At 32.3% G+C, this 16143-nt stretch overlaps 2 protein-coding genes across 3 annotated transcripts in view; both read right to left on the minus strand.

Moving 5' to 3' along the window:
• The window catches only part of LOC130814806 (oxysterol-binding protein-related protein 4B-like), a 988965-nt gene that overhangs the window by 236569 nt on the left and 736253 nt on the right, over positions 1–16143 (minus strand). The window lies entirely within an intron of this gene.
• LOC130814803 (leucine-rich repeat extensin-like protein 4) lies at positions 6011–8831 on the minus strand. Its single transcript, XM_057681021.1, has one exon. It carries the CDS (start codon positions 7422–7424, stop codon positions 6111–6113), a length of 1314 nt encoding a protein of 437 aa, XP_057537004.1. The 5' UTR covers positions 7425–8831; the 3' UTR covers positions 6011–6110.

The following is a 16143-nucleotide window of genomic DNA, read 5'->3' on the forward strand; positions in this document are numbered from 1 at the left end:
AGAACAGAGGAAGTATAAATTATCCAAATAACACATTGGATTCCATAGAAGTCAAATGTAGCAAGTATAATGTAACGAAGGAAGTACAAAATACACCAATAACCAAAGATATTACTCGCTCTCTCCCTATTAGGAAGTGGGTAATAGAGAGAAATATTAAGTTTATGAATAAAATTAAAAGAAAAGAGAAAGATTAGGGATGGACATGATTCGGATATGGGTTGGGTCCAGCAGAACCCAAATCCAGACCCTAATTTTTTTATTGGACCCAGCCCCGGACCCGGATCCGTAGGGTCTGCAAATTTTGAATACGGACCCAAACCCTTAGGGTTTGGCGGGTCTAGGGTCTGGATTTGGGTTCAGAACAATTTTATTTTTGATCCTGAAAATTCTTTTAAAATATACTCCCTCGTTCCTTAATCAAGTTTCCAAAAGGAATATTCACGGGAATTAAGAAAAATAGAATCTTTTAAATAGTGGAGATATTATTTTATTGAATAATAAATTTGATGGAGAAAAAATGGGGACCACAAATATTAAAAAAATATGAAAACAAAGTTAGTGGAAAAAAATTGGGAGCACAACTAATTAAAAAATGTTTTTATAAAGTTAGTTGAAAACATGTGGAGACCATAAGGAATATAAAAATGTTAAAATAAAGTTAGTGGAAGATATGCTGGGACCACAAACATCATTAAAATATTAAAATGAGGATGAGTAATGTTATTTTTGTCTAAAATTTGTGATATTAATCTATAGATTCGTTATGGGAACAATAAATGAAACAACCCAAAAAGGGAAAGTGGGAACTTTTTTAAGGAACAGAGGGAGTATTATGAAGCACAATTTTCGACCATTTGCATAAAATTATTTAAATATTTACGACCAACGAGGATCTTCTAATACTTTATACTAATTGAGCGAATTATATGAAGTTTTCCAACACTCAAGTTCTTACAATGAAATATTTATATAGTGTTTAATTTTTAAAGTATAGATATAATGACCACATTTTAAATTACATGAACCGATAAAGTTCAAAATCACGTAATGTTCAAAAATATAACAAAATTTCAAATCATACAATTAAATAAACGTGATAGCTAATACTTATTTTTTGTCAAAAAATGTAAATGGGTCCATTAGTCTGATCCTAAGGTCATGGACCCAAATCCGACCCGAATTCATAGAGTCCAAAAATAGGTGGACCCAAACCCTTAAAATTAGCGTCAGGTGTAGACCCTTAGGGTCTAAGACCCATCCCATCCCTAAGAAAGACCATTGCCAAAAAGGTAAATAGTGTAAATGAGAAAGAAAAACTAAAATGAAAAGTAATACTCCTATTCTTGCTAGTAGTCTTATTTTTACTTTTTGGTTACTATTCACTTTATCACTCTTAATTTGTATTTTATTTTTAATATAAGGATAAAATATATTCAAGTGATATCTTATTTTATTATCTCAATGCAAGGATTATTAATATCAATTTTTCATAATTTTTAATTATATACGATTAAAAATATTATCAATACAAATTATTTTATGGACAAGTTGAAAAATGTGTATGGGACTACTAAAAACTTAGGTGGGGTACAAATTAAGAGGGAAGAGTTGGTACATTGCGAGTAATGTTAGCAATGTAATCATGTTTGTGATTAGTTAATTTCATCATCAATCAATATTATCTTGAATCATGACAACGGTCATCAATCATCATTGTGTGTAAAATAATTTTCAATACTAAGCTACTTTTTCATTTTTAAGCGTGCTCGATCATTTTCATGCATTCTTAGCTTCTTACACTCTTGAGTTCCCATTACATACACATTATGTTATGCTCTTAATTAGTCATACTTCAATCAATGCGTTAAATTTCTCTTTTTATTAAACACATGTTTTTTTTTTTTCTACGGGAATGCATTTTTACTAAACTTGTTAGACCCAATTACTTTTAGAGCTGGATAATAAAAAGTATGACTCAACAAGTCACAGTATTAGGGGTATTTAAAATCGGATGCCGGGTCGAACCGGATTCGGAATTCCGTATATCCGGGTTTTTGAATACTTAAAAATGCTATCCGAGTCGGATCGGATACTCGGTTATATTAGAATTTTTTTATTATTTTTTGTCTTTTTTTCGTTCAAACATGCGTTTTTTTATCTCTATTTTTCTTTAGCATAATTTTTTTATAAAATTCAAATACTAAATCTCTACAAATATTTAGTTTAATTAATTATAAAAGACAAATTAAAAAAAATTAAAGAATAATGTTCATTGGTGTAACTAAGAGCAATCATAAAAAAAATCTGCGAGAGAAAAATTATATTAAGAGATACCATTATTATTTTATTTGCGAAAAACGTAAAAATAAATAAATAAATACATAAAACCGGATACAGAATATCCGATTTTCAAAAATACATGATCCGGTATCCGATTTTAAAACCGGGCACCCGATCCGGTTATCTGGTTTGTGAAAATTGGGTAAATTATTCGATTTTGGAAACCGGATACCGAATGATTCGGATTAGATATTTCGGACGGGTTTTATACACACCCCTAATAATTATAGTTATAGTCATCAACTCAATATTTCGCATCAGAGTCAGCATAAAACTTGATATATTTGTAATTACATGTAAGAAAACCTATTAAAATAGATAGCCAAGTCGGTTGGGTTCACAGTTGATTTAACACACTGTTTTAGATTTATTTGAGTTGAGTTGTTTTCGAAAAATATTTAATATTTTATACTATATTTGGAAACGTTAATTTTTTTGGAAGTTTGGAATTGACTAAAATTTATTGTTTGGCAAATTAAAAATTTTCAAATTTGGATTTCGATCAAATTTTATAATTGTTTTTTAAGTAGTTAAAGTTGAGAATTTGAGAATGACAACCCAAATCTTATCATTCTCAAATTCTCCATTTATAATTTCATAATTGAAATTCATAATTTGAAATAAAATAGTTATTTTCAAACACTACATTAACGTATTTATTTTTTGGTATTTATTTTTTGGTTGGGTTTAAGGTTAATTTGGATCCACAATTGATAAGTGTCAAACTTAATGTTAATTTATGACTTAAGAAATAAGTTCCCCTGCTTTAATTTGAATTTGACTAGCATCAAACACAAACTATTCCCACTCAAAATCAATCAAAAAATAAAGTAAATAGTCCAATACCAAAATATTATAGAACCAGACTTGAATTGTATTTTCTTGAGTTGAGTTTAACCTGAGCATAATTTAAACCTTACTTAACTTGGTATCAATTCTCATAAACTCAAACTAAAAATTATATACACCCTAATCAATCTAATTAAAATTCATAATTGATTTGCATATATTCTACTCTAAAAACTCATGTTGAACATCAACCTAAAAATATGCATAAGCAAGCTCGACCCATAAACAATTTATGTAGACCCTTATTCAACTTGAACTTGGTAGATATTCGAAAAAATTCAATTGAAAGTGATTTGAAATCTTATTTAAGTCAAGTTTCTATCAACTCAATTCATAATTAACCCAACACGTACATAGACTTATTCTAAATTTTGCATTTTAAATTTGAAGTTAATTCAAACTCAATCAAACTTAGCATGATGCTAGAATCAACCAAAATGACAATCCACAATCAATGTGGCCAGAGTTAACACTAGGGCTGAACAGGGGTTGGTCTAAACCGTAAACCAAACTGGACCAAACCGTAATTTAAGTATTTGGTCTGGTCTACGGTCTGAATGGTCTGGTCCGGTTTTTTTTTTCTTATGAACGGTTTACGGTCCGGTCCCGGTTTTTAAATTTGTAGACCAAACCGGACCAATAAACCGTAATAAACTCTAATATTAGGGATTAGGGCAAACATTTCCTTCCTAGTTCTCCTGCTGCCGTAAATTAGAAAAGGCAAAAGCTGCCCAGCATCCTCTCTTCTTCTTCCTCGCATCCTGCCCAGTGCCCAGCAGCCCAGGTCTGAGACGCCATCGACTCTTCTTCTTCCTCGCATCCTGCCCAGTACCCAGCAGCCCAAGTCTGAGACGCCATCGACTCTTCTTCTTCCTCGCTTCCTTCAACTCTTCAAGCTTCAACCCATCGACGCTCTGCTTCTGTGGTTCTTCGAGGCTTCGACGCTCCTCCTCCAATCTTCATTCTCCAATCTCACCATTCACCACAAAATCAAGTGTAGAATCTCGTAATGTAAGTATATTGGTTGATTTTTTGATTTTTTAGGGTTCTTTTTATCAGTTTTTGTTTAAATTCGAATTAGGGTTCTAAATATACAGTTTTCAATGCACAGTTATGGACGAATGGATTGCTTAATTTTCAGTTGAATGTTAAATGAAATAATCTCAACTTCCTTCAAAAAGATTGCTTAATCTTCATTCTGTTTGATTGCAATATTGGAATTTGGAAGAATCAACATTTTGTTGGATTGTTTAATTGGTTATGGACGAATTAGGGTTCTAAATTTATGCATTGAAATTTATGTGATTGATTATGTGAAATTTATGCGATTTAGAGCATTTTGAGAGTAATTTGATTGGAAAAACTGTTATGGTTTATGTTTAGGGTCTATGTTTGATTGTTTTTGGATATGATTTGCATCTGGGTGTTTGTTTTTGATATTAAATTTCATGTTAATGAATTGAATCATATAACTTGCCACTTGCATTGCATTAGAACATATAACTTCTTTTGATTCAACACTTGTATTTCCTTGTTTGCTCAACAGGCTTATGAGTTGATTATACTGTTCCACTGTCAACTTGGTGTCAATATGGCTTGATTCTTGTTTATTGACAGCATCAGTAGACAAATTGCATTGTGCAGTGTTCACCTTAGTATCTTGTTTTGTTTTGAAGTGGTTTATCGTTTAATATGTTGAATGTTAATATGTTGGTATTGAAAATTTGTGATGTTTCGGATTTGATGATGTATTTTGTATTTTTGTTTAGAGATTATCGTTTATCTTAATCACTCAATTAAAAAAAAAAAAAAAACCGTAGACCAGACCAGACCAGACCGTTCTAGAACAGTCTGGTCTGGTCCGATCTGGTCTCTTAACTGGTCTGGTCTGGTCTGAAAAATTTTCAGACCGGAATTTCTGGTCTGGTCTGATTTTTCTGTCAAACCAGACCAGACCGGACCATGTGCAGCCCTAGTTAACACAATGAACAACTGAGTTATACACAATCATATTTGCTTGACCTTAAAACGATCAAACTTAAATTTGATCCAATCCAAATTTGATCTAATATATCTAAGCCAAGACTTAAACAACTCAAAATTATTTAGAATCTTATAAACTATAGTCATTACCTTCATGTTCATACGTTGTTAAGCAAAAATACATAATAATTTGTTGGGCCTTACATATGTTATATTCTATCATAATTATAGAGCCTAAAAACAAGTAACTAAACTAAATCAAATATTATACAAACTAATTCAACTAATATTTAAAGTCTTTTAGTATAAAGATTCTATATAGTCGGACAAAACTTACACATATCCAAACCACATGTTAACGTCCACTAATGTTAAAAGCATTGAAACAAAAGTGGGTGCAGTATGCAGATGCAAAATGTGGACATTTATCCAACTTCTCAACTGCCAAAATTAATCTCCAAAATACGAAGTATAATAAATGTACTCGTTTCTTTTTTCAAGTCTTTACACAAAGAGTACTTAACAAATAGAACTCTCCCAAGTCTCAAGACTCAACCCAAAGTTTAGGTAGCAATCCACATCCATCTTTCCAAAACTGTCAAAAAAATATGGCTATTACAAAGTGCTTGTTAACAAATCTTTTATACAAATTTAAGTAATTTCCATCAAGGATATTAACATAGAAAGAAAGGTACTAATTCATGGATTACATACAAATCAGGGCACTTAGATCTCAATGTCAAAATCACCAACCTTAAAACCAAACCTGATTTGACCCGAACCCGAAACACTTGGTTTGAAATTAATCTGATAACCCGAATGAACACCTCTACCATTAACTATCAAAACTAAATGAGATAGCATATCTTTAAGTAATCTCTTTTACAACACTAAATTACAACTAATTATATCTTGTTAATAACTTTTCCCATAATTCAAGGAGAAAGTTGGACATTTCCAATGCTTAGAACAAGATCAAGCAAAGACCCACAAACAAGTGGTTTAGTTGAAGGGATTCTAATACAACTATCAGTTGAACTAGGAACTCCATAACACTCTGGTGAAGGCCTTTGCATCCCTAAACCAGGAATACAATTCAATGATAGATCAAACCCACCACTTCTTGAGAATATATTTGTACATTTTTGACTATACCCAGAAAAGAAATTATATTCAATACTAAAATTTAGTAGATTTTTGAGTGAACAAACCAAATCTGGTAACTCCCCAGATAGCTTGTTATGTGCCAAATTCAACACTTGAATGTCTTCAAGGCAGGAAAGTGAATCTGGTAAATGACCCATCAATGAATTATAGCTAACATCAAGAACTGTAATATCAGAGAACAATCCTAAACCATCTGGAATACACCCACTTAATTGATTGTTTATAAAAAGGATCTCTTTTAATGCTGTGTTTACATAAGCTAAACTTGCAGGAATCCCACCAGAAAACTTGTTGTTTGATAGATTGATCACAGAAGCAGGAGAATTACCCATATTTTGTGGAAGTTGCCCACTAAATTGATTGTTATTGATGAAAATTGCATCAAGATTTCTATTAAAAAGATCTTCAGGAATTGACCCATAAAAGTTGTTGAATCTGAGGTCCAAATACATCAGATTTGGCATGTAAAGGACAGAGGTAGGAAATGTGCCTGAAAATTGGTTGTTACTGAGGTCTAATTCAGTGAGATATTGAAGGTCCTTAAAGGTTTGAGGGATTGTACCAGAAAATCTGTTAGTGTTAAGATGGAGTACGGATAATTCAGTGATCAAAGAGAGTTCTTTAACAAGAACACCCTTGAGATTTGCATGGTTGAGATCTATGGCAGAAACAGAGGAATAGACTGGAGAATCACCAACATAGTTATCTTGAAGAGAAGAACAAAAAACCCCTTTATAGTTGCATACATTTGGACCTACCCATGTGGCTAAAACCCCATTTGGGTCATCAGAAATTGCTGATTTCCATGCTTGTAAAGCTGTATAAGCCTTGCCAAGACTTGAACTTGATGATGATGATGATGATGATGATGATGATGGTGATGTTGATGATGATGGTGATGATGATGGTTGTTGTGAAGGTAAATTTGGAGTGTCAACACCTCCACCAACCCAAACACCACCTGCAGTGGTCCCACCACCAATGCCAATGCCAACACCAACACCAACACCAATACCAAAAGCAGCTTCACAAGAGAGGAAGAGTAGAAGTAAAAGAAAAGAAATGAAGCAAAATGTGGTCATTTTGATAGAGAATTGAGGGTTGTTTTTAGGGGTTTTTGATGTCCATGATTAATGGGTTGGTTTAGTTCGGGGAGATTGTATTTTACTGCTATGAATGAAAGCAAGGGAAGGTGGAGACAGCAAATGGTGGGGACTACAAAATGCTAGTTCTTCTAATTTATTAGTGGTAAAATCAGTGTATTTAATGAGTGCTTTTACTTAATAGGACTACCAGTTATAGCTTTTAGGTCCTAGTATTAATAAATTTATAGAAATAATCAATTATTTTTTTGTGTAATCTTGTGGGTTTTGTCATAAGATTTTTTTAATTGTCATAAGCTAAGATTACTTTTATCTGTAAAGCGGTGGAGAGAAAATGACACCAAAGTTTAACAAGAGGGAAATTCATCCAATGACGATTATTCAAAAGAAAACTTTTAGGAACTATCTTAAAAGATTTTTCTAAAAAAAAACTACCTTTTATACAAGAAATTTTAATTTTTTTTATGTTTTACAATTAAGTAAAATTTAGGATAATTTTGGTATGGATTTTATTATTTAGAAAAGCAATAATAACAGAACTTATAATATTCTTGCAGTTATCTACTCCCTCCAAATCAGAGCAAATGTCTCAATTGATTTTTTGACTATTCATTGATCACTCTTAATTTGTAATTTATTCATAATCTAGGTGTTAAAATATAATCAAGTGAGATCCTATTTGATTCATTTCAATGTAAATTTTTGTAATATAAACTTTTTATAATTTTTAATTATACACAAATAAAGATATTTAAGAGTGAATTAGTATATTGGATAAAGTGAAAAAATTAAATGGGATAATTGGTGTGAATTAGAGGGAGTATTAAATTAACAGACCAGTGAAATTACTTTATTCATGTCCTCAACCAAGTAGGAAAAAAATTCAGACGAAAAAAATTATAAAAAATAACTATTATAGACATAATACAATAATAAATAATTATAAAAGTTATAAGTATAATTATTATATAAAGATAAAGAAACTAAATAACTATATTTGACAAAATTCTTAGTCAACTTATGAAATTGGAGCCAATTTAAAGACTAAATATGAGCCAACCAAACTCCCCTTCTAAATACTCCACCCCATCTAAAAAATTACAAATTTTAATCTCTTACGATTGAGATTCCTGATGAGAGCACTCATTTTATTTAAATCTCTTTCTCTCTTTAAAACGATCATCTCCAAACATCACTCACTCAAAAATAATCGTTTTATAAATCTAAAAATATCATCCTTCACCATTCTCCTCTCAAACACTAACCCTTATCAAATCTCTTCGTATCATCGGTTATCAACTTTAAAATCCACATCTTATACTATCTTTAAACATCCATCAAACCAAAATGAAAATAATGTTAGAAAAGTAATAATAAATTTTAATCTAACTACTTTAAAATAGGATAAGACTAAATCTCTAAATTTAGCTTTTATTTTACATAAATACCCATATATATATATATATATATATATATATATATATATATATATATATATATATATATATATTCTCAAATGTAATATTCTAAAGTGAAATAATATTCAAATTCTTCTCTCTAAAACCTTAAAAAAGGCTTTTAATATTTGTTATGGTATCAGAGCCAAAGATAAAAATTAACCTTGATTTTCATCACTCACTACTCTTAAAATAAACTTACCAAAATTGGAGGAGTAAGTTCAAGAAACCAACCAAACCACCAGCAACACCAAACATGCCCTCACCATAGAACAACTCTTGCAGCTTTTACAGAGATTAAACACAAACAAACATGTTATGGAACAACCCACAAATAACCAAGCCATAAATCTGTCCAAAAAGCCTTACTACCACAATCATACAAAATGGTTAAAACTCATGAATATGGCAATTAGTGGCCTGGGCAGACTCACTCACATCATTGTCTCTCCACCAGTCAAAATTGACCAAGATTACATAAAATGGGCCCAGAATGATTCAATTCTAATTTATTAGATTCTTTAAAACATGAAAGGGTCAAGAATCTTTATTCAATAATGGTCATGATGGACTACAAATTTTTGATCTCATGATCAAAGCTAATTCAACCAAATAGGAAAAAGATATAATTTGGATCTACTATGAAAAATTAATGACCGTGTGGAAAGAAATCGATTGCAAGGTCTCAAATCCCATGAAATGCTTAGAGGACATCATGATATACAATGGAATCACATAAAAAAAGAGTGTATCAATTCTTGGTCGGTCAAAACAAAACATTTGATAAAGATCGAAGAAATCTTATCATTAGAGATACATTACCATTAGTTGAGGAGACTTATTCCACAATCCGAAGTAAGGCGAGGAGAAATCATAGGATTTGATAAATAATTACCTTAAGAGGACGTAACATCTCAAATGCACTCATTGTGGAGAAACCCATCACACAAAAGAAAGTTATTTCGAAATAGTGGTATCTCCAACGATGGCCAGACCACAAAAAAATAGGGACAAAAGAAGACCAAAAAACTACTACGAAAGATGAATGACGATACAATGGTAAAACAAAAAGGAGGAAAAGTTGTTGTTTCTCTCAAGACTCATGAAGAATGAAATGAAGAAATAAGACAAGTTTTCATAGCAACAAAAAAATAGAAGAAAATTGCACAAGTATGATTATTTGTTAAAAAATTTATAGAATTTTTTAAGGAAAACCAATCACCCAAATTCCTACCTTTAGAAATGGAAACCAAAACCAAAAACAAAATGAAAAAATCTTACCTTTGAGAATGACAAATCAAACCAAAAAAACATTCAAATAAAACTTTCTAACCATGGTGAAGAAAACAAGAAAAAAATTGAAAATAAGTTTTATCTATTAATTAGGAATAGTAACAAATCAAACCCACAAAAAAAAAACAAATAAAACTCACCAATAGTAACAAAGGAAACCAAGAAGAAACCTAAAATGAACCTTGACTCATCATCGGGAAGAATAAGGGACAAAACCAACAAAAGAACCAAAGCAATCTACCGTGGATCTTACCCATAAGAATAAGGAAGAGGTAAAATGTTCAAAAATATCCACAGGACAATCATGGAACTCAGTTTAAAAGGAGGAAGAAGATAGCAAGGTAAGCAAACCAACAAAGAGAAAGATAAGCATAAAACAAAAAACAAATACAATAAATGCATTTAAAGATTAAAGGTAAGAGGTGAAGGGGGACAGCTAAGGATTGAGGTTTTTAAAGGAGAAGGAAAAGTTAGGTTGTCAAATATATCAACAATCTAAGGATGCAAAACCCTAAAAGAAAAAGGGGGCAACTTAGGTATTTAAAGGAGAAAGAAAAGCTAGCGTGTCAATTACACCAAAATTCTCATATAATTTATAAAGAGAGAAAAGAAAGTAGGATTGAAAAAAGAGAAAATGAGAGTATGATATCAAAGGCTTCTTTATACATAAAAGAGGGATATTAAGACAGGTTTTATAAATTAAAAAGTGGACATTATTAAATAATGAAAACAGTATAGTTTTATCTTGTAAAAAAAGAGATAATGCACCTTGGATATTTAATACTATTTCGCATGATATCGATGATATTTTAGCTTCTGTTGCGCCTATAAAAATAATATTTAAACATCTAATGGAAAGAATGTAAAGGTTGAAGGAGCAGTAACAATTAAATTGTCTCCAAATATTATTCTCAACAAGTGTCTCTTTATTCCTAAATCATCTCATAAATTAATTAATGTTAGTCAACTGACTAAGGAGCTTAATTGTACAATATTAATCAATTTAATTGTTTACATGGTTTAGGAAAATCAGACAAATTAAAGAAGGTCATTGGGAATATTACTGAGAAAAATAGATTGTATAACTTGGATTAGATGTCTCACAAAAGATGTGTATCCCTTGCTCGTGAATCCGCTGAACAAAATCTTTTGGTATAATATAAGCAACTAGGTCATCTATCTGTAGGTTACTTAAATTGATTGTTTCCTTTTGTGTCAAATACAAATTTTAAGTTTTATTGCACCCCGTATCTTGACAAAAATCATAAAAATACCTATCTTCCATGCAAAACACAAATTAATAAATTGTTTGCTTTAGTTCTTCACATGTCTACAGTCCAACTCCAATAAATGCATCACATAAATTCACATTACTTGCTTTTTAATGATGATTGCTAGGGCTGGCAAAAGCTGACCCGACCTGCTAACCTGATCTGAAACCGACCCGAAATTAACGGGTTTGGGTTTAGATTTTTGACCCAATTAATTAAATGGGTCAACCCGACCTGATCTGTTTATTAAATGGGTTAGGTTCAGGTTGAATATTTGAACCCGAAAAAAACCTGTTTAACCCATTTATTAAATGGGTCAATCAGGTTAGGTCGACCCATATTTAACCCATTTAATAACCCATTGAAAATTTTAAATAAATTAATAAACTCATAAATCATAAAGATGATGACTAGAAATTTATTAACCCAAATAAACTAATAAAGTCATAAGAGATAAGACTCATATTCTCATAATCTGATACAAACATTTGTGCGCCTCCTCATATTCTCATATTCTCATAAACCCTAAAAATTTGTGCGCCTCCTCAGCTCCTCTGTGACTGTTCCTCATCTCCTTCCTTTTCTATTCTCTGTTCCTCAGCGCCTACACCTTCTCCTTCATCTTCTCTGCGGCATTCTTTGTTGTCCGATTTTTCTGATTTTTTTTGATCGATTTTACTTTTCTGATTTGGATTGTGTTCGATTTTTTTGTGTTTGATTTTAATGTTCATTGCTATTACTGCTATTTTCATTGTTCTTAATGCCATCTTTGATTTTTGTGTTATTTAGGGTTCGATTTTTTCGACTTTGTTTGGGTTTTATTTTCACAAAACTGGTAATTTGCATCTTGTTTTTGATTTCATATCCTCATTAAATCTCAATTCTTTCTTCCTATTATTCTATACTTATTCTCTTTATTTACTCCATTTTTTGGTTTCCTGACCCAATTTTTGCAAGATTCATACGTTTTGGACTTTGAAGCATGTTTAATTTCATTATGAAATGTATATATAATATTTGGGTCAGATGGGTCAAATGGGTCAAATGACCTGAAATATGTGGGTTTAATGACCCATTTAATTAGCAGGTTAAATGGGTCATTAGCAGGTTGACCCGACCTGCTACAGATCAAGTCGGGGTTTCAATTTTTGACCCATTTAATTAAATGGGTCAGGTTCAGGTCAAGGGTCTATTGACCCATTTATATATGACCCGAACCTGAAAATGACCCAACCCGACCTGTTTGACACCCCTAAATTGATTGCACTAGGATGAGTTAGGCATATTTCCTTTAAAAAAAATCTAATGTGTTTAACATTTTTGTTTGGTTTTGCAAAAATGATTCATACTCGATCAATTTCACACAAAAACTCAAGTCCTATGTCCATATAAATTAAGCCAAACGAATATATATAACCACCCGAAGATGAAGTACGCACAAGAAATGTCACACACTTACATCACTTAAAACTTTAAGGCTAGTGTTCGTATCGATTCACATGTTTAATGAAGTATATAAGTTCATCTTGACTTCTTGAAGCGGCCACACTTCAAATTTGTAAGGCTAGGTTTTCGTGTATGTAAAAGTGTGTCTCCGTAACAAGACACAAACATTTAAAGCTCTTCAAACTCCAGAACTTGAGAACTTTAAATTAACACTACCAAAATCTACCACGAGTGTAGTAGGAGCGGCAATCTCGATACATAATCAACATTAATAAATAATATTTACAATAATTGTGGAAGTCCCAAGATGTCAATCTACTAAACACTTTTACAAACTAAAAAGTGTTTTATAACAAACGATAAATATTACATTAGAGTAAACAGTGAAATACTTATCGTTTATTCCAACGTACATGATAACAATAATAATAATAATAATAATAATAATAATAATAATAATCATAATAATAATAATAATAATAATAATAATAATAATAATAATAATAATAATAATAAAAGTGGTACATAATAAAAGTGACATTCTCTTAACCTCATTCTCTCTCTAGTTGCGTTTCTCTTCTGGCGATTAGGGTTTCCTCTCCTCCAAGCTATGGCAGGTCGAGGGTGTGGCTGGCTTAGAAAAGGAGTGGAACAGAGATCGTCTTCTCCAAAATATGTCTCTTCTCAATCGTCTCATGAGTTAGTTGTGCCTTCTGAAGATCAAGAATTTCCTTTAATGTCTTCTTCTCCAAACCTCAACTCATCCCCTTCTGGTCGAGTTACAACTCCAATCCTTTTTGGAAGGGCTCCAGCTAGCTAGGTGAACGTAGTTCATGAAAGTGGTGAACTAGTCGCAAATGTGATTGCCCCAGTCTTGAGGATGTCGGTTTTAACTCTTGTTGTGGTTTCTTTTGACCTTACTTTAGGTGGATCATTAAATCAGCAAACGACTCCTCTCTCAAGTAAGCGTCCTCTAGGCTCTATTAAGGTAACTCATGTTTAATTAGTAATGAAGTTCAATTCTGGAATACTATTTTTGTTTGTTTTATTATGGGAGCAAATCCTCCTGTTACTATTATAGAGGGGTTCATAAAGAGAATTTGGAAAGACCTCAGTGTTGACAAATTAGGAATGGTTTCCAAAAGAGTTTTTTTAGTTCGTTTTCAGAATGAAAATGATAGGGATGTTTCTAGTGATATGAGTGGTATTTTGTTTGATAAGAAGCCTTTTGTTGTGAAGCCATAGTCATCTACTACATCGGTGACTAAGGAAAGCTTGAAATCTTTGCTTGTATGGGTCAAGTTTCCGTCGTTACTAGTTAAGTATTGGAGAAAAGAAAGCCTATCACTGATAGCGGGTTTATTGGGTCCTGTGCTACGTATTGTCAGAGCCACTATGAACTATGATAGGCTCATGTATGCTGGAGTCTTGGTGGAGTTGGATATAACTGAACCTTTCCCGGAGGAGATCCATTTCACGAATCAGTTTGATGAGTTGGTTGCTCAAAAGGTGACGTATGATTGGTATCCGGTTCTGTGTACGAAGTGCCATCAACTTAGTCACAAAGCAGAGGTATGTAGAATAGGGGTACCAAGACCAACCCAGACATCACAAGATCAAACCAAAAGTGACTCAGATGGCTTCCAACTAGTGACTAAGGGCAAAGCAACCAATCCCTACCTCAAAGGAGAATCACCCACCTGAAGCACGAACTATTATTTCAACTGGAAACACAAATTCTACAACACTGGAGCCTATGCCCATTCATATAGCTAATATATTTGGGCTTCTTGAGCCACTTGATATTGGTTTGGAGAATCCAACTATTGAAATAAACATAGCGTTGGGAGCTTATCCCATTCATTCTCATGGATATCATTCTTATTTGGAATGTGAGGGGGCTAAATAAGGCATGGAAACAGCGTTGTGACTCAATTTCTGTTCAAGTACCATATAGGCCTCTTTAGCCTCCTTGAAACAAAGGTTAAAGGACCCAATTTAGTTTTCTTTACTTAGAAACTTGATTCTCGATGCTGTTTAACCTATTAACTAGCTTGGCATAGGGGTGGTCGCATTATTGTTGGTTGGTAAAACAATAATATGGGGGTTGATATATTATTCTATAGTAGTCAACTTATCCATGTCTTGGTTTGCCCACGAATAAGAGAGCTATCCTTCAGTTCCTTTGTGTATGGTTCTAATGATAAGAAAGAACGTTTGATTTTGTTTCAACATCTTCACCATATTGAAAATACTGTAGAGAAACCATGATTAGTTGCTGGTGATTTCAATTGTGTTGCAAATATTAACGAGCGAATAGGTAGTGTCGTACTAATTACTGAAACAGTCCCTCTATGGAATTGTATGATGCTCTGCGATATTTCTGATATTAAATCAATTAGACGTTTTTTCACTTGGAATAATAAACAAACTGGACGCAGGACGGTTTTTAGTAAGAATGATGGAGTTATGGGAAATCAACTTTGGGAGGATTCTTTCCCTAATTCTGAAGTTACCTTTCTTTCGGAAGGTGATTTCGATTACTCTCCTATGGTAATACACTTCTTCACTAATTCTACTGGAAAATAACCTTTCAACTTTTCGACTCAAAAAGAGGTTTTCCTTGATGTTGTTAGAGATGCTTGGAATGAGCAGACTGATGGCCACATGAGTTATCAAATTCATAGAAAACTTATTTCCCTGAAGAAGATTTTGAAGCTTAAATATCTAAATACTCCTATCGAGGCTTCAGTTTTGATGGCTGAGAAAGCTCTCTTAGAAATGCAAGAGCAAGTTCAGGACTTCCCTGGTAATAATGAGTACAAAAACGCTGAATGTGAATTGGCTGTTCAATTAAGAAGAACTAGGAGGGATTTTCATTCATTCTTGAGTCAAAGGGCTAAGATCACATGGCTCAATTGTGGAGATGATATTACAAAGGTTTTTCTTCAAAGCCTGAAACAACAAAGTACATCTAACACCATTAATATCCTCCAGTCGAACTCTGGCTTTATGTATGATCCGGTAATGATTCAGACAATCTTCCAAAAGTTTTATAAGGATATTTTCTTTTCAAGTTTTCAGAACAGAAGAAGAATCAACATGGAAGTTATTCATATGGGCCCTATCTTATCAAGAAACAATTGGTCCATGTTGATTTGTCTTTCTCATCTGAGGAGATCAAAAAAGCATTATGGGATATTCCTCAAGATAAACCCCCAGGTTTAAATG

Source organism: Amaranthus tricolor, chromosome 6 (genome assembly GCF_026212465.1).
Source record: "Amaranthus tricolor cultivar Red isolate AtriRed21 chromosome 6, ASM2621246v1, whole genome shotgun sequence".
NCBI classification, from domain to species: domain Eukaryota; kingdom Viridiplantae; phylum Streptophyta; class Magnoliopsida; order Caryophyllales; family Amaranthaceae; genus Amaranthus; species Amaranthus tricolor.

What these genes read in the sequence shown, in the direction of transcription:
- LOC130814803 (XM_057681021.1), bottom strand. Translation starts at nt 7,424, where the DNA reads ATGACCACATTTTGCTTCATTTCTTTTCTTTTACTTCTACTCTTCCTC.